Below are 19,587 nucleotides of genomic sequence, written 5' to 3'. Positions count from 1 at the left end.
TTGCTTTCTTTCACTAACGTATACCATCTTTCACCCTTGAAGTATCCTTGCGCATTTTTCTTGCAGTTTTTATTCATTACTTCACGACGCCACGCACAGCAGTCCATGTACATGTACACAAATGAAGATTCTTTTACGCTTCTCCTTTAATTTCTTCACTCACGTTTTTCACTTCTGTTCCATTTTTTTACACACTCCCACGCTCTTGCCTCAACTTAAGCTGCGCTTTTCTACACATGCCCTTTGACATTCACCACACTTTCTAAGGCATCAACGACAGAACTGCATTTTATTAGCTGTAAGTGAGGTAAAGGACACAGGTGCCACAAGCGCGTTGCTATCCGACATACACTTAGGTAACTAACTCTAACTTTAACCCTTTTAAACTTTTTATATCCATATGTTTTCTAGTTTTGCCTCTTTACCTACAGTTGTAAAGGTTTTATTAAGAAAGATGACTTTAAGAAAGCATTTATGGTGATTAACTTCAAAATCAAAAACCAAAATATTGTTGTATTTATCGTTTTTAAAAAATCATTCTCACCCTGTCCAATGTTTGAACAATTTTTTTTGAACAGTTACATAAGGGTAGTCAGAATTAAAAAAAAAAATCGTTTGTTTAGTCTAAGTAAGTAAGTTTAGTCTAAGTCTAATCTATTAAAAATTCAAAATCATCGGATGAGAACCAGTGTTTGCCAGTGTTGGTTATCTAGTAAATAGGAGGTCCTAGCTTCGAGCATAAAACGATTGGTTACATTCAAGGAGGGAAATTACTCAAACAGTAAAACGAGTCTCAGTCCAATTGAAAAGGCCACATAACCATAAATACGATCGTGCTGTTTGAGAACGTACTAAAGCTTTGCTCCAACGTGAGAGCGTAGAATAAACTGGTTGAGAATTAATAATAATCATAATAATAAGCGGATAGTTAACTATTATGATTTCACTATCTATCTACATAAAATAAAGGAGGCGAATGGGAGAATTATTACAAATATCGAAAGCGTGGTGTTTTTTCAAGTTTTTCTCACGCCTTATTTAAACTACAAAATAAATAGAATGATAAATTTCAAAATGCCATTATATTTGAATTAACGGTCCTTATACTTAGTCCGATTATTACAGAAGTGACTAGAAATAACTTACCTCAACTGTCATATGATTTCTATTGACTATCAATTTTAAATTCGCCCTTAGTGCATGCTCTCACATAGTGCCTGGGTAATTATAGCAAACATTATTTACGATGTGTAATAAATGCATCGCTAAGTATATTCCTGGGGTTTTATAGATTATCCCTTGTAGCCTCATGCAACAGCTTTCCCACCTACACGCTTAGTTGCATGCACATAGCGGTATATCTATTTGCTTTTACCGTTAAGATGACTATTAACGGAGATAAATTCTGACTTTTATAGCCACATAACCACAGGAACCAACTACTACCCTGCAGCTGCCGGGTGCAGAAGGATGCTCCTTCAGTGCCATTGATTATATTGCTTACAAAGGCTATAAACTTCCTCATTTTTATTGTTGCCTTCACAACGCCGCAAAATGCCTTTTTCGACCTACTAACTCTAAGCTTTTAGCACGGCTACAAAATACCGGCGCTACCGATGAATATACGTACGTATTCGTGTAGAACCACTTATATGGAACTTTGGCATTGGCAGTCGTGGCATGCGCTAAAAATTCTCCATATTCTCATGTCATGTCAAATCGTACTTTTCACAAATAATCTACGTGTGACTTTGTGCAGGTGAACATTTATCGTCTTCCGAGCATTGTGGCAGAGTGCACGTATTATCTACCTTAAGCAGAAACCTGCTGCCAAAAGGTCGAAACTTATACGGAGAAATGCACTCGGCACGACTTGCCTTAGGCTATCCTTCCACCATTCAGACAGACTGTTTGGCCTCATTCAGCATTTGAGCTCATTCGCATCCTTTACGCGCAGCAGGAACTTTACTCTTCTTAGTCTTTAAATGTTGGTATACCAGGCAGCATTTTCCGGCTTTTACATACATACATATGTATGCTTAGTCAGTGCTCCAGTCTCTTCAAACATCAGTTGCTGAATTCGCAAGTTATTCTTAAAATTTCGTGAATGGTGGAATTTGTTATTAACGAGCCCTCTCTGTGCATGACATGCCGTCATTTTTGTTTTGCCTTTGATGGACACTATGTGTAAACTTTTGGTTTAAATTTGTCTTGTCTTTAAATTGAAAGTAAACTGTTGTTTCAGTTTAATTTAGTCTTCTAATGGGTTAAGGTTTTTTTCTAGTTCCAATTTTTAATACTTTCCCAATACGTTGCAGAGAGCATAATAAATGTGTGTAAAACATCAAAATATTTCCCAATTCAAAGTGAAACATCATCTTAAATTACTTGACCGATTTGAACTGCATTAAACAGAAAATGGGCTAAAACGCTTCACTACTAATAGCCTTTTCGCACAACCAAATTAATTTAGTACGTTAAGATTATAATTGAGAAACCAGTTTTTGCCTTTCGCACAGCTCGCTATTCGCTCAACGATAGGCTCGAAAAGGCTTTAAGTCTACTTCACATATAACGTCAATATGCAATCCATTAGATTCAAGAAAAGACAACCAGTTACGGTTAATACCATCTGATCAAAATTTAGTCGGACTGACAAAAAAAAAATTGACTTATGACAAATCTTTTTTATCGCCTGATCATTTTTAGTACAATCATCGAATTTTTTTTTCAATTTCCGCTAATTTTTGGAGGGTCATTCGGTAAATTGCTGGACAGTTTCGACCTAATTTCCATAAACCCATGTTTCGTCATCAGTAATTCTACCTCTAGTCGAATAATATTCAGATCTAATGGTACGAGTTGCGATACGTTTGCTGACACGTTTTCTGCCCTAAAGATTTACCAAAATGTGTTTAGTCTTAACATTTTCGATTTTATATTCATTAACCGAGGTGGATGAACAACTCGAATTTCGATGACTTCACGACCTTCACTGAATGCGCTTTGTTATGTTCGTGATAAAGTAGACTCTCCAAAACACTTCTGCAACATTTACAACCATTACGCAGCGGTGATTATATTGCAAACACGAAATTTCATAGAAACTCATCCTCATCCTTTCACGATGTACATCGTCAGACAAACTTTTCGCGTCGTAAACAAGCAGTTGCCAAACACAAACTAATTGACAAATGGAGATCAAACCTCATACGAACATGAAAAATGTTGTACTAATCTAGAGGAGAAAATATCTAAGTCCGGGTCCAATTCGATCTTAAGTCTATTTAATTTTAAAATTTTAATTCCAAATTATAATGCCTTGATTTTGAGTAGTTATAGCTCTTTATTTAACTTCGAGACAAAATGGAGCTATATTTAATTCTGGAAATAATCGTGAATATATGTATTTATGTATATTTAACTAAATTTTCTGAATCAAAAAATGTATTTCGAATTAGGTATTGTATTTTGGAACGACATATGGTATGTTCTATAAACAAATCACAACAAAGTTTAAAACACCCAGCTGAGAGTCAGTGGGTCAGCCTAGCCTACTCATAACTTATATAAGTATATGTATATAGGTACATATGTATGTACAGAAATATGTCATATATAGAAGCAAATGTGTGTATCCACAAGAGTGTGTTTGAGAACTTCGTCACTTTCCTCTGCACTTTTTACGACGATATGTCGGCTTTTATAGCCGCCTGCATACATAGTGACACACAGTTGGTATGTGTGTGTGTGTTTGTGAGAATTTCAGTCCATTAGTGTGCGTTCACAACTTGGAAGAAGTTTTAAAATATATTTTGTTGTTGTACATCGGCTATTTCTATGAAGAGGCTGCCTTTCAGGTCGTTGGCCCCATTTTATTATAATAATAATGCCACTACATCGGGCAAAGGCAGAAAGTCACACCATTAGTCGCGCACATGCATATGAGTATATACTTGCATATCTATGTATATAAAAGTTTGTATATTTAAAACTACATATTTTGATAAATGCACACGCTGCATATTTTTTTATAGCAATACACACGAACATGCTTCACCGCTAGTTTTTATTTATTTTATATTTCGCCGGCACACACTCGTTCCCTTTTACAAACTGAGTGTATCGATTTATTTTTTCGTACGGGTATGAGTATCTTGAAGTTTGAGAATGGATTGGGGATACATTTAGAGTGCTGATGAAGCATGAATGGAAAAGCTGTGAATTCATGTATGTTTGTACGAAATTTTTATGCACTATAAAATAAACCAAGTAATGAATCTTGTGTAAATCATATACAGACGTCGATAGAAATGGTTCGAAAGTGAGTATCAAAGTGCGAAAAGTGTAAATTTATTAGCTAGTCTTCTAGGCTGTTGATCTCTCAATATAAAATAGTCGAGGCTTAAAATGGTCCTCCTTGGTTACAATGATGGCTTGGATAAGACCTAAAAAACTCTCTACTACAATATATTGTCTATAAAATGACTTTCTTTCTTTTCTGTCGAAAAAAAATCAAAAATTACAAAATTTTTACATTCGATATTTGTTGAGAAAGATGCAAAAAAGTTAATAAGGATCGGATCATTTGCCTCCGAGGAATCATTCAAACAAATTTATAAAATATACATCGCTTTGAGAAAAGCGTTATGCTAATGGAACTGAGCGACTACACTTGAGAATGCTGTAACTCAAAAACTATTTGAGATGTCGCTTTAAAAATTTAGGATGTTATTTCTAATGGCATGGCCTTTTGAAATCTGATTTTTTTTAGTTCCACGCTAGGATTGAATCGAGGGTGGAACTACGATATGAATATGAGAATGAGGTAGTTTAAACTATTTGAGTTACAGGTATGTACTTACATTTGGGAAACATTCGTTTGCTCTAAAATTTTGTTTTTAATAAAATTAATCAAATATTTAACAAACGATATTTAAATTAATGAAGACCTTAATGAGCCTTACAAAAGTTATATTGGTTTAATGATTACAAATTTCGTTATTAATTGAATTAATACCAACTCGGCACTGGTTCTGTAACATAAACTGCCTACATGCAGTAATCTCACGAGTTTTCCTTCTCTTAATGTTCACAATAATGTTTCTAACTTTTTGCCTTACCGTTTTGGCTATTAATAGGAAAAAGTAATTCTCATATTCTAATCACCCATTCTTGTACTCGTAATGATATGCCACTCAGCTAAAGGAAGCGCGCAGACATTAAGGCACCAGCAGCTCGTCATACAACCAACATACGATCTTACATATATTTACATATGTATAAACACTTACGTAACTAACTATTAACATGAAAATAAGCGGGAAAAATAAAATAAAACAAGTAAGGAAGGGCTAAGTTCGGGTGTCACCGAACATTTTATACTCTCGCATGATAAAATGATAATCGAGATTTCATTATACGTCATTTATATATTTTTCAAATACCGTATTTATGTAAAGTTTTATTCCGCTATCATCATTGGTTTCTAATGTATATACTCGTATTATACAGAGAAGGCATCAGATGGAATTCGAAATAGCTTTATATTGGAAGAAGGCGTGGTTGTGAACCGATTTCATTGAAATCGGTCTAGTAGTTCCTGAGATATGGTTTTTGGTCCATAAGTAGGCGAGGCCACGCCCATTTTCAATTTTTAAAAAAAGCCTGGGTGCAGCTTTCTTCTGCCATTTCTTCCGTAAAATTTAGTGTTTCTGACGTTTTTTGTTAGTCGGTTAACGGACTTTTAGTGATTTTCAACATAACCTTTGTATGGGAGGTGGGCGTGGTTATTATCCGATTTCTTTCATTTTTGAAGTGTATATAGAAATGCCTGAAGAAAACGACTCTGTAGAGTTTGGTTGACATAGCTATAGTAGTTTCTGAGATATGTACAAAAAACTTAGTAGGGGGCGGGGCCACGCCCACTTTTCCAAAAAAACTGCGTCCAAATATGCCCCACCCTAATGCGATCCTTTGTGCCAAATTTCACTTTAATATCTTTATTTATGGCTTAGTTATGACACTTTATAGGTTTTCGGTTTCCGCCATTTTGTGGGCGTGGCAGTGGGCCACTCTGCCCATCTTCGAACTTAACCTTCTTATGGAGCCAAGGAATACGTGTACCAAGTTTCATCATGATATCTCAATTTTTACTCAAGTTACAGCTTGCACGGACGGACGGACAGACGGACGGACGGACAGACGGACGGACGGACAGACAGACATCCGGATTTCGACTCTACTCGTCACCCTGATGACTTTGGTACATATATATAACCCTATATCTGACTCTTTTAGTTTTAGGTCTTACAAACAACCGTTATGTGAACAAAACTATAATACTCTCCTTAGCAACATTGTTGCGAGAGTATAAAAACTCAATTGCGCAAATTATGTGAACCGCGTTCGCCGGTCATAGCGCTGCGATTAAGCTAAATTTGCGGAAATTATCAAATGGCCAGCAGAATTGCCGACAAATTGCATAAATGACAGCCACAAAGCGTAGTTCCGCCGGTGAAAGCATTGAGTTTAAAATGAATCCCTGCATTTAGTTACTCCATAGTCCATAGTCGGCGGTATTTTGAATTTGTATATTTGCGCTTAATTTTTCTGCATTTCATTGCTGGCTCTCATCTAACATTTAACGGTTCAGTTTTTAAATCGCTTTATAATATGTACATATATGAATATTATACAATTTCCCACCCGAAAAGCGCTCATTTTCTATCGCCTCTTCTTAGCCTACCGTCATTCGTCAATTAACGCCACATCACAGCTCGTCATTTATCAGAAATCTTCTTCACATTCACCACTTCTTGCCTCACGCAAAAAGCTTTGGTAAACCTCTTTTCCTTAGCGGAAAAAATGAGAAAAAATAAACAAAATTATTAGACCCATACATACTAACAAAGAGTGTGCATAAGTATACGTATGTATGTATATATCATAATTTAGTGGCGCAATCCTCTCGCTTCATTAGCACTGACTTTATTGTAAATAATTAAAGGCGCGTTGTCATCATCAAAATCGCACTTTTCACTTCATCATTCCCCCGGCGGCAATGTGGTACAGTTGTACGCAATTTATTGTTGTTGTTTTAATGCAAAAAAGTACTGAAGAATTTTAACATATTAATCTGTTTTCTGCTTTAACAAAATATTCTTCTTTTATTTACTTATTCTCCCATTATAGGTCCAATGCACAGAGTCCAACAACAGCAACTCCGTGATGCGGCTAAATATCAAATACATTTAGGTAAAATTAACCAACTAACCGTTCAATCAACCGAAACTAACCATAAAAAATAGAAATCAATGAAATCTTAACAATCACTCATCAAGTATCGCTGTACACTTAGATTTGCACTTTTACTAACTTAATTGTTGAAAGGATTTGAAATGTCACCACGCCTAATCCCCTTGATTATGCCATAGCGTTTGTATGTCTGTATGTACTTGCACGAGTACCTTTTGGAAGAGTTTGCTTTTTGTGCCTGTCACTTATGCTAATGAAATTGTGCTGAAGGCTAGAAGTGCTGAAGTAGTTAGATCTAGGTATTTGGATTACCCGGTATTTAAGTATGTATATTGTAGTGAATAATAATTTGGTAAAAAAGCTTGTTTTGTCTTTGATTGTATTTTCATGTTTGCTTGTTAGTTTTTGGAATTTTGTTTTATTATTTTTGTAAAATTTCCCTGTATTACAAATTTGATTATTAAATTATTTAATTCAATATTTTGTAAATACCACCCACACTAAGAGAAGCGATAGATTTAAATCCAGGCCGAGATAAATTTCCAATAACATACGTTCTTTATAGACAATCGCTTTTCAAAGCTTATTATGTAAAAGTTTAACACTGGAATATTTCTGACATCAATTAATGATAGTGACAGATTTTATCTAAGTTTTGACTGTCTTGAAAAGAGAATAGAGATAGTCGAAAATTTCCTAAGCAACCGAAAACTACCAAATTTTGAAGAAATTGTGCAAAATGTCCTAACAAATTTTCAGATTCTGTGAGCAAATATTGAGTTTCAAGTTTGACTATCTCCGCTATCATCTGGATAAATTTGCGGATAATTTAGGAATAGTAAGAAAAACGAGAGTCATTCCGCCAAGATATAAAAGAGATGGAAAACAGGTGATAGCAGATTAATATTGATCCTTAAAAAACGATTATCGAATGGAAAATTATAAAAGAAAAGCTTGTAAAAGGCGTCTTAATGAAATATAACCAATATTTTCGTCATTTGTCTTTCTGTTTACTTCGATATATTTTTAAATAAGACTTCTTTAAGCCAAAAAAATTCCGTTTTTCCAAATCTTAGAATGATCTAACCTCTTAAGTTAAGCAAGGCGTTTTTATGCACCATTGTCAAGATTTTTGTTTTGAATATAGGTTGGTGAAATTGCTATTGATCTAAGCATTTTTGACTGAAACGCTGTAAAATGGCAATAAGTTGGATTTTTGTTTAGAAGCCAGTTTAATTTCACCTGAGGTACACATGCAGCCCTTATGGGTCGTTCACCAGATGTGAAATCAGCTACTTAAATAGTAAATTGCTTATTTCCGAAAGGTGAATGAATTTCATATGGTAAAACTGTTATCACATGCTTAATCTACGTCAATATAGAAATTATATAACCCATAAATGCCGATATAAAATGATACTAAAAAAGTATGACAAATTCAGAATTTATTCGTAGAAACGCAAGTGCTCAAAATGTTTTCACGTCTAAATACAATATGTACATATATATTTTTGATTGAATTCTCAGCCTGCTCTTGACATCGCCGCGTTGAATATTTATCAGAGCAAATTTTAAGGCTTAAAGACCTCGTTTTACCCCTTTTTCCCTTCCTATATGGTTTGTATATATGTCTATGAATATGTCTATATTAGTGACTGTTTTCCATCCATTTTAAGCAAAAATAATGGTGCAATTTAGAAATCAGCATTCCATATAATCACCGCCGCTCAACAGTTTTTCATTGAAATATGGCAGCCTTTTGTCAAGTCAAAGTCAGCCAACTGGCGACTGATTCTCTTGTGCCCAGTCTTTTTATTGTTATGCCTGAAAATATTCACGCAATTAATAGCTCGGCTTGGCGGTCATTCAATATTTTTTTATTATACATATTATGTACATACATATATACATACATATATAATGGATATGTAAACGAGTGTAATAGACATATGGGCGTGTTTGTATACATATATGTACAATTTTTTATGAATTTTCGCCATTTTAATGGACAATTATTTTCATTTTAAATTGGTTAATGTGTTTATCAGTAATTTAAATACACACAGTTCTTTTTAATTGTGCTTTCGTTTCTATATTGAGCTAATGGAAAATGAAAACGAACAGGTGCTATGAATATTATGCCAGAACTTAATTGCTTATTCTAAGAGTTAAATGTTTTTATATGTGCTTAGTGTGGCCATCGTAGCCACGTAATTTAGTCAAGGTCATATGATGGTACCCTTAGTAAATAACAGTTTTGGAAGTTGTGTCTTAAACACTCCATATGACTATAGTGGTGTTGTGTGGTCATTTCCACATGGGTGACATAGTCCCCAACTAAATCTGGATAAATCCTTTAATACTCACATTCGTTACTGATTTTGAAAGCCACACATCTGCCAGTCAAAAAAAACCTCATTTCAAAATTATTTCCGAGATTTAAAGAGAAAAATTAAAAATTCAATTTATTACGTCCTCATGGCCGTAGGAATTTTTTATATTCTTTTTTTATGCAAAAATGTTAGGCATTTAAAGAAAATATCGAGTATTTTGTAATGTATTCAAAATGGTCAAATTTCAAGACAAGAAGTAAAAAGTGACCAATAATACATTGTGACAAAAAAGTACCCAGAAATAGGAAATAAATAATTAATATTTATCAAATTAATCCCCACCAGATTTCAATGATATTTCCAGTCCTAGAAACACTTTTCATAGGCATTTTTTAAGATGGCCTTTGGCCCCTCAGCGAATTTTCTTTTATCTCTTCAAGCGACTGAAAACAGGTTCCATTGCGATGATTGTTGACTTGTTTGTATATCCCCATGAAGGTGGGATCGGAATTCGCATGACCAAGCATGTCCAAAGTTTTTTTCTTTGTTCGATATTTTTATCAATTGTAAGAATCGCAACGCACTACTGAGGTGTTCCGACTTAAGCAGCTGGTGTAAACAAACTGGTTGATAGATCGCGCTCATATTTGTCATAGTTATTAAGGACAGTCCTACCAACTTAGCAAAATATGTTTTTTTTTAATATCATTTACCCGGATAATTTGATTACAGTTTCCGGGTGTTTTTTTTTTTTTGTCTCAATGAAGGTACTTTCTCTGTTGTTTTTTAATTGATAAAAACAGTAAAAAAAATAACAAAGATGTGAAATTGAAAAACCAGAGCAATGGACAAAAAAGTGCCACAAAGTTAAATTTTAGTAAATGCTTAAAATTTAGAATTAAAAGTTAATTAAAACGTAAAAATATTGCATTATTAGATTAGATGTCAAAATATTTGTTCATCGTTCGAAGTGCCATGAACATAATCCTAAGTTCACACAGAAGATGCAAATGCAAGATAATAATCAAAAACATGCCACGAAGTTTCAAAAAAAAATTCTACGAAGAAGATCGACATTCTGGATTGGCCAACCCGAAGCCTTGACTTGAGTCTGATTGAAAACCTAGAAAATGAAGTCAAGAATGAAAAAAATTTGGTACGCTATACCTAAAGCTAGGTGTAAGGCTACAGTTTTTGATCCCTATTTTTCTAGGTTATGCCATTTATGTGTCCAAAACAAACTTAACACCACAGTTTTCGCATTTTGATCATTATTATTTTTAAACATCAAAATGTAACTGTAGTTTGTGTTTAGATTACGAGGATATAAACCTTAAAAAACCCAACTTGTTTATATTAAAAACATATACGATACTTTAACACCAGAAAGAAACTATAAAAAATTTCCATAGCTCTATATTTCGATAAGAAATTTTTACCACAACAAATATATGATACGTAACGTTTAACGAGTTGCCATAATTGAAGAATCCATTTGTTCGACGGTAGCGCTCCTTTTCGAGAGAACAAGCTGAGTAGGCATGCGGGTCATGTGATGCTTAGGAATGGCTGCACGTTTTGATTAATTTTTTACATAAGTATGTTCAAAAGTCATATTTTCTGTATTATGTGTGAGTATGTAAGTAAGTATGCATATGTGCACACCTGCGTTAATATGTCATGTCATCACGTACGGAACGATTTTCATATTCGAAATTATGAAAAAGAAATTTCGCTTATAATTTCATTTCGCGCTGACCTCTATCTGCAACCATAATTGTGTATGCATGTGTGTGTACTTCCGGCTTGGAGGCTCCGCTGTAAGACAATACCTTTTATACGCTTTGTAAAAGTCATAACTTTTATGAATGAAATGTTTGTGCATGTATTGTATTTCATAAATGTGTATATGAGCATTTACCTATGCATGGGTGTATAGACACATACTTATATCAAATATGCATATAATGTACCATTGTATGTGTAAAGGAGACAACTCATAAATTAATGTTGGGCCTGTGGCGCTCATTTGGGTCTCCGGTCAGTCGCAACAACAGCAAAAACGCTAACTGTTTGATAGCAAATGGTGTGACGACAAGCTGGTCTTATTGCTCGTTTAGATTAATGAATATTTCCTCTTTAATAATAATTTATATGCTCGGGCATAATATGTAAGTAAATATGTTTGTTGGATTTGATTTTTAATTGAAAAGGAACAATATACATATAAATATATATATGTACATATATGTATGTATACGCATACATATCTTCTTAGGAAGTAAATATGTAAGAAGATGTTTAAGGATATGGAAGCGAACTTTACCTAAGGATCTTTAATTTTCATAAGCTGTCTTTGATTAAATTCTATTTTGTAATACAAACTTTTTTGTTATTTTTTTTTCAAACTTACTCATTCTTTCACACTTTTATACTTCCTTATTTAAATGTTTTACAATTTTGCAATTAAAGCAATCCGCACATCACTCCCACTTGTGCCCCAGAAAGCCAAACTTCCAGAAGTTCTTCCAACTTGGGCATTGTATTTCGCACTCATTTTCGTTCCAGCTTGCTCCCATTAAAAGTAAAGCACATTTGAAAAGAAACCGCCAAGCTTTTGTTTAATCACCAGAAACGCCAACAACAGTGCCGGCGTCCGCGACAATGTTTGTGGCTTGCTTCTGACGCGTTCGCACTGCATGACATACATACACACTTGTCAGTTACAAAATCTTTTGTGGAGATGTGTTTTTATGGTTTTACGCAATAGTTATACATTAAATTGTTTTACCAGCAAAAAAAGAACCAGAGAAAATAGAGCGAATCTGAGTAAAAAGTGAATGCGAATGAAATACATACATATGTATGTATGTCTATACACAATCCATGCAGTCCATCAGTTTATTAATCCAACAATTTAAAAGGCACTCAGAACAGTCTTCTTAAAGATGTACGTAGCTATGTACAGGGTTTTCCAATAAGATTGATATGATTTCTTAAAAAAACAAAAAAACACACACTAATTTTTAAGGAAATTCAAATGTTTTTTATTTGGTGTGAAGTGCAATCGATACAATTAAGTTCTGAATATAACATTATTCAAAAGGCTTTCACTACTTCTTTTTCAGGAACGAATTCAATGAACCCCATTTTCGACTACTTTTTTTGTATGTAATGAATAGCACGTTTAATATTGACTTCTAAAGCTTGAAGAGAATCTGGCTTATTGCTAAAGACCAATGACTTTAAATAATGGTGTTAAATCACAACTTCTAGGAGACCATGCAATGTTACAATTTCTTGAAATAAAATACTCTCTAATAATTCGGTCGTTGCACGTGATGTGTGGCACGTAGCCCCGTCTAATTGAGTCCAGATGTTGGCAAGATCAACTTCTTCCAATCACGGCAATTGTTGGTTATCATCGATTTATACCGCTCTCCATTGACAATAAGCGTGTCACCAGCTTAATTTCGAAAGAAGTTCGAACCATTGATTCCACCAGACCAAAAACCACACCAAATTGTCAATTTAGGTGAATATAATGGTTGTTCATAAATAATTTGAGGATTTTCTTAGCACCAGAATCAACAGTTTTGCTCGTTTACCGCACTACTAAGATAAATTAAAATTTAAAAATTTGTAAACGTTATTCTTGTGTATATCTTTCCATGATGAAATTGTAAACATTACAAAATACAATGAAGAAAAATAATACAGACCATGACATATTAAAAATGAAACGACAATTTGAAACCATATCATCCCTATTGGAAACCCCGCTACATATATAATGAGGGCGAGGAAAAAATATATAAACGTACATATCAGGACCTAAGTTGATTTAGCTCGATTCGTTAGAACCTTGAGTTTTCTATAAATTTGACCAGAATTTTTTCGATTGTCAGAACATGGACTTGTTTACAATTTCTTGGTCGCTTTGTATCCCTTGAATATAAGCTCCACAATTAAAATAAAAATTTAATTTTAATGTTTTTTTTTTTTTTGAAACGTGCGATTTACACACTTATGTATGTACATTAATACTATTTAAAAAAAAATTATTGAACAGTTTTTTGTTTTTTACGTCTTTTGTCACGAAGTTTTGCAAAATCCATAAGAAAACGTCGAAGACCTACATAATACATACATACTCATAAATGATCAGCGGGACGAGCTCGGTAGATTTATTCGTCTGTCTGACTCTGCGAACTCGCCGGAATCGCCGATATCATATATGTACATACATATGTATGTACAAACATAGCTGCCATTCGAAATGACCGATTAAAAGCAGGTTCTTTTTTAGAAACTGCATTATTTGTGAAGGGTTTCTAGCTTTAGTTTTTCCTTAAGTATTTTTGTGTTTTATTTTTTATTTTTGGCATATTATTTTTCAAAAAATGTATAATTTAAATAAAATCTTGATATTGTACATGTATTAGTTGTCATGAACGAAGTCGTTTATCAGTTACTTTTCTTTTATGAATTCTAAATTGCGCTAATGTTAAAATTAGTAGATAAATTAAATAACCATATACATACATATACAAATATGCCAATTATTCACACTGATTCTTTTGACTTAACATTTTAGCAGACTAAACGGGCTTCACACATACGCACATACATATGTACATATCAGTATTTATATTAATATATGTATATTCTTACGTTTTTCACAAATAAAAAATACAAATTGGTTTAATAATTTCTGTATCTTCAACATTCTTGTAATTTTTTCATGCGTCTTCCCACAACATAAAAATGTGGCTTCTTTGAAAAAAAAACATACAAAATAAGGCTAAGAAAAGTACTGCAAAGAGCAGAACACGTTTTTCTTTGCTCATCCCCACTTTGCTTCGTGAATTATTTATTTTCTCAATGAAAATGGCAGCTTCAAACGCACGAACACACCAGATACAAACATGCCTCAGATTGAAGTGGCTGGGCATGTACAAGATATATGTATATGTATCTATGTAAGTCTGTAGGCAGATATCTGCCGAGCGTATTTTCATTGAGGCATTCCTGCATAAATGCTTTTGCGATGCATAAATTGCTTGTAAATTCCAGTTCCCATCCATTGCGACAGAGCAATCGTGGCCTCTGTTGTTATTATTTGATACTCAGGTGACTGTCATTGCGCGCTCCTTTGCTCTTCTCCAAAGCCCTTAACTGTGGAATTCCAACCGAACCGGCAGTGGTGCTCACATTTGTTGCCGGTTCTCCGCTTGTTTGTGTTTGTATTGTTGTTTTTGTGTGTGTTCTTTTGTAAAAATCTTATCACATAAATTCAGGTGAACGTTCAATTGTTTTGCTTTTACTCTTTGGCTTTGTACAAAACAAGTTTCCTTATTTATTTTCAACTTGCTGGTAGAAGTGCTTAAGTTTTTTGTATGTCAGTTGAAGAACTTCCGATGCTGGTGTTTTAGCGGAATTCAAAATAAAAAAAATAATAATGTAAATATTAGGGAAAAATACCAACATTTTCCAGTGTAAAACAAACCGTTATCAAAAATTTAAAATACTCCAAAATGCCTGACCGAAAATTTCCAATTTAGAAGACTATTAAATATTATTCTCAATAATCGCTACAAATGTCTTCCACGTCTGAGAAGAACTGCCTGGAGACTTTCATCTTACTCCAGTTATTTTTTGTTGGTTTAAGTAAAGTTTGCGTAAACAGTCTTGACGCAAAGTAACATTGTTCGATAAACACACACATGCAAAAGTGGCATAACTAAATTTCTTATTACCCTGAAATTCGCAATGATTCAGCTTGCTAAAGTTAGAGAGAATCGAATAAAATTCAATGCGACTGCATTTTCGAACTAAGAACACTAAAAAGGCAAAACAACATTTGTGGCGAACAATCGAACACGACGAAAGGCAACACATAAACATTTTCTCGCCGAAGAAATAGGCTGCAGCAAAGATAAATTAACAAAAAAGACTTTGTAGTATTTGAAATCCGACAACAGTAATGTATAGCGGCGAGGAGAGCATTGGCAATCAACTCAACAACAACATTCGCCATTCATAGCCTACTGTGCAACGTGAAATGAATCGAAATGATGATAGCAACTTCATGGTTATCAATATGGCGCTTGACTCTCATTCTCTTGATCAAAAGCTGTGTTTGTTTGTTTTGTATGTTTATTAGACAAGTCCTTCAATGTCGGCAGATAATGTTCATTAACTTGTTGCCATTTTGAAGGTAATTTCATAATGCCGATACTCAGAGAAACGCTCGTCCCAATTACCAGAAAACTGGGACAGTCGAGGACACAGGGGTAGGTGGTGATCATTTGGTTGTAGGTCCAGATTGCAAGGTGGATGTATAAACACCTCCCATTAAGCTCTCGGAGCTTCTGGCGAGTCACTATCAATGTGTGTGGCCTGGCGTGGTCCTGACTGCTTCGTTCAGTCAGTTCAATTGTTGACAGCACTGTTCCGAGTTTTCTGTAGGGGATACTTAGTACATGAGATTACCTGCCAATCACCCCAAATATATAGTAAAAACTTTTGTCAATCTTGATCACTGTTTCCGCCGGATTCTTACCGCATCTATCTGGATTTGCTCCGTTTAGGATTCTTAGAATAAATCTATTTTTCATTGCCAGTGACAATTCGATGCAAAACTTTCATGACTTTGAAGCAAAATTTCAGTGTTGTTCGGTTTTCCATTTGTCTTTCATTCAATCCATGCGGCACCCATTTTCCACACTTTTGGATCTCTCCCATAGCTTTCAAACGGTCTGGAATTGTTTATTGCTCAACATTTAACATGGCTGCCATTTGCTTTTGACTCAAAGTATGATCTTCATCCAATAATGTTTGCAGTTCGGCGTCTTCAAACTTTTTTGATGGTCTTCCACGTTCTTCATTTCTCACATCAAAATCATTCTCTCTGCACCGTTGAAATCATCTTTTGCATGTTGCTTCTGATAGAGCATGATCTCAATATGCCTCGACAAGCATTCTATGTGACTCTGCAGCACTTCCTCAAATGAAAACAAAAATTAATGCTTTCCGAAAATCGTCACTTTTCGCTACAATGAAAAAATATGATGTTGTTTGTTCAATGGCTGTGCTTGACAAATATCAACCAAACAGGAAAGAATTAAAGCTCGTTCACAACTTGGTGCATCTTTGACACCAAAATTACCGGATCGAAATCGATGAAACAAAAATTGAGTGTGTGATGGCTGTTACAGTGTCAAGATTATAAACACGATCCACATTTTCTTCCTATTTGATTGTGATTTCGCCGCAGAAGGCCTGTAAATTTGGTCTATTGTCTCTTTGCTAATGTCCATCTTTGACGGGTGCTCAAACTATGCTGAGTCAAGCAATCACAAAACTGTCTGAGAAACTTTAGCACAACGTCGTTCAGCGATCCGATCGCGCAACGCCAGACACAGATTACTAATGCTATATGTTGGAAAAATAATGGATTTTTAAGCTAAACTTTTTTTGGATATAAGAAGAATAAATATAAATATCTCATTCTATGTGCAAAACTTTTTCTTATGAAGCGAATGACCGTTATTCAGTCCATTTCTTCACTTCATCAATAAACCATAAAAATCTACTAATATCGTTGTACATTTCTGTATTAAAATTAGACGCTGTCATCTACATAAAACCCCCTTCTAATTGCTTTTATTTACCTATAACTTTATTAACAGAAGCACTGCGGCAATCTCGACCGCTGCCACACATTCCGGCCGGCACGACAATGTTGCCTGACGCCGATCTGCAATGCCAAGATGGCGTCTCGCTACACACCCAAAGCCACAGCACAGGTCACAATTCCGCCACATCCGGCTTTGAAACGGCACACCGCTGGACATCCAAAGAGAATCTGCTGGCACCTGGTCCCGAAGAGGACGATCCACAGCTGTTCGTAGCTTTATATGATTTTCAAGCCGGTGGGGAGAATCAATTGAGTCTGAAGAAAGGCGAACAGGTGCGTATATTGTCTTACAACAAATCCGGCGAATGGTGTGAAGCACACTCGGACTCTGGCAATGTCGGTTGGGTGCCATCGAACTACGTGACGCCGCTGAATTCGCTGGAGAAGCACTCTTGGTATCATGGTCCCATATCGCGCAATGCCGCCGAATACTTACTCAGCTCGGGCATCAATGGCAGCTTTTTGGTGCGCGAAAGTGAAAGTTCGCCAGGGCAGCGTAGCATCAGTCTAAGGTATGACATTAATGCCGATTGTTGTATACAAATAATATTTCTATGTATGTATGTAGAAATTTAATTATTAAATGACTATTTTTCTCACGAAAACTTTTAGATACGAAGGTCGTGTGTATCATTACCGCATTTCCGAGGATCCGGATGGTAAAGTTTTTGTAACAGCGGAAGCCAAATTTAATACACTCGCCGAACTTGTGCATCATCATAGTGTACAACACGAAGGGCACGGGTTGATTACGCCATTACTATACCCAGCGCCCAAACAAAATAAACCGACCGTTTTCCCACTCAGTCCCGAACCGGACGAGTGGGAAATCTGCCGTACGGACATTGTGATGAAGCATAAGTTGGGCGGCGGCCAGTACGGTGAGGTGTACGAGGCCGTTTGGAAGCGTTACGGCAACACAGTGGCTGTGAAGACGCTGAAGGAGGACACAATGGCACTCAAGGACTTTCTCGAAGAGGCGGCTATAATGAAAGAAATGAAACATCCAAACCTTGTGCAACTAATTGGTAAATATTAAACAATTTAACTATTGTTGGGATTAAAAAAACTTCAAACTTTCTTGCCTTCAGGTGTTTGCACGCGTGAACCGCCCTTCTACATCATTACCGAATTCATGTCGCATGGCAACCTCTTAGATTTCCTGCGTTCGCCTGCCCGCGAAACACTTGACGCTGTGGCACTGCTTTATATGGCCACACAGATTGCCTCTGGTATGAGTTATTTGGAGTCGCGCAATTACATTCATCGCGATTTGGCCGCACGCAACTGTCTAGTGGGCGATAACAAACTCGTGAAAGTTGCCGATTTCGGCTTGGCGCGACTTATGCGCGATGACACGTACACAGCGCATGCCGGGGCCAAATTCCCCATCAAGTGGACCGCCCCAGAGGGTTTGGCGTACAACAAGTTCAGCACGAAGTCGGATGTTTGGGCATTTGGCGTTTTGTTGTGGGAGATCGCCACATATGGCGCTTCACCGTATCCCAATATTGATCTCACCGATGTATTTCATAAGCTTGAGAAGGGCTATCGCATGGAGAGGCCGCCGGGTTGCCCACCGGAAGTGTACGATTTGATGCGTCAGTGTTGGCATTGGAATGCGGCGGATCGGCCGACATTCAAGAGTATACATCATGCATTGGAGCATATGTTTCAGGTGGGTGAGGTGTGGGATGACAATGGTGACAGTGGTGAATTTTGTGAAGATTATGAAGATGATGAGGAAGAAGAAGTTGAAGAAGAGGAAGATGATGATGATAATGAATACGATGATGATGATGATATTGACGATGAAGATGACGGCGTTGAACTTTGATGTGATCGTAACGGCAATATGGGGTACAAATGTACCGATGCAACAAATAGGGCCACAGCAGCCAACCTGTTGCTAACCACTGTGACCGATACATTAAGAGACGCTGTTATTGTAGAGCCTCATAGATATAAAAAAATTCATGAAAATCAAAATGATGATGATAAAATAGCTATGAACATGAAAATACGTTGTAAGAACAATAATAATAATGGACGACCACGTCTCGTTTTCTTCGATCTGCAGGAATCATCGATTACCGAGGCGGTCGCAAAACAATTGAATGCCACAACGATGACGCAGAGTCTAACGCCGCAAATGGGCAAAAAGGGCATACCAGCGAGTGGCGGCGGTGGTGGTGGCGGCAGCAGCAGTGGCGGCGGTTTAACACCGAGCGGCGGACTACTGGAACAACCCGTCGGAACGCCAATGTCGGGTAAATATCACAATAATAATAAATT

General features: G+C 35.9%; 1 protein-coding gene across 13 annotated transcripts in view; it reads left to right on the top strand.

The window, feature by feature from the left end:
• The window catches only part of LOC126762213 (tyrosine-protein kinase Abl), a 78,115-nt gene that overhangs the window by 50,169 nt on the left and 8,359 nt on the right, over positions 1–19,587 (top strand). For 12 of the 13 annotated variants that reach the window (XM_050478796.1, XM_050478795.1, XM_050478793.1 and 9 more), the window contains 5 exons: positions 7,195–7,257; positions 17,285–17,804; positions 17,905–18,320; positions 18,384–18,970; positions 19,373–19,562. In XM_050478796.1, the coding sequence (XP_050334753.1) occupies positions 7,195–7,257; positions 17,285–17,804; positions 17,905–18,320; positions 18,384–18,970; positions 19,373–19,562 (1,776 nt within the window). The remainder of the gene's footprint in view (positions 1–7,194; positions 7,258–17,284; positions 17,805–17,904; positions 18,321–18,383; positions 18,971–19,372; positions 19,563–19,587) is intronic. The other variant, XM_050478798.1, reaches the window with a different exon arrangement.

This window comes from Bactrocera neohumeralis, chromosome 6 (assembly GCF_024586455.1).
Source record: "Bactrocera neohumeralis isolate Rockhampton chromosome 6, APGP_CSIRO_Bneo_wtdbg2-racon-allhic-juicebox.fasta_v2, whole genome shotgun sequence".
NCBI lineage: Eukaryota > Metazoa > Arthropoda > Insecta > Diptera > Tephritidae > Bactrocera > Bactrocera neohumeralis.
The sequence above is the reverse complement of the archived record's forward strand: the minus strand, read 5'-3'. Positions and strand labels throughout refer to the sequence as shown.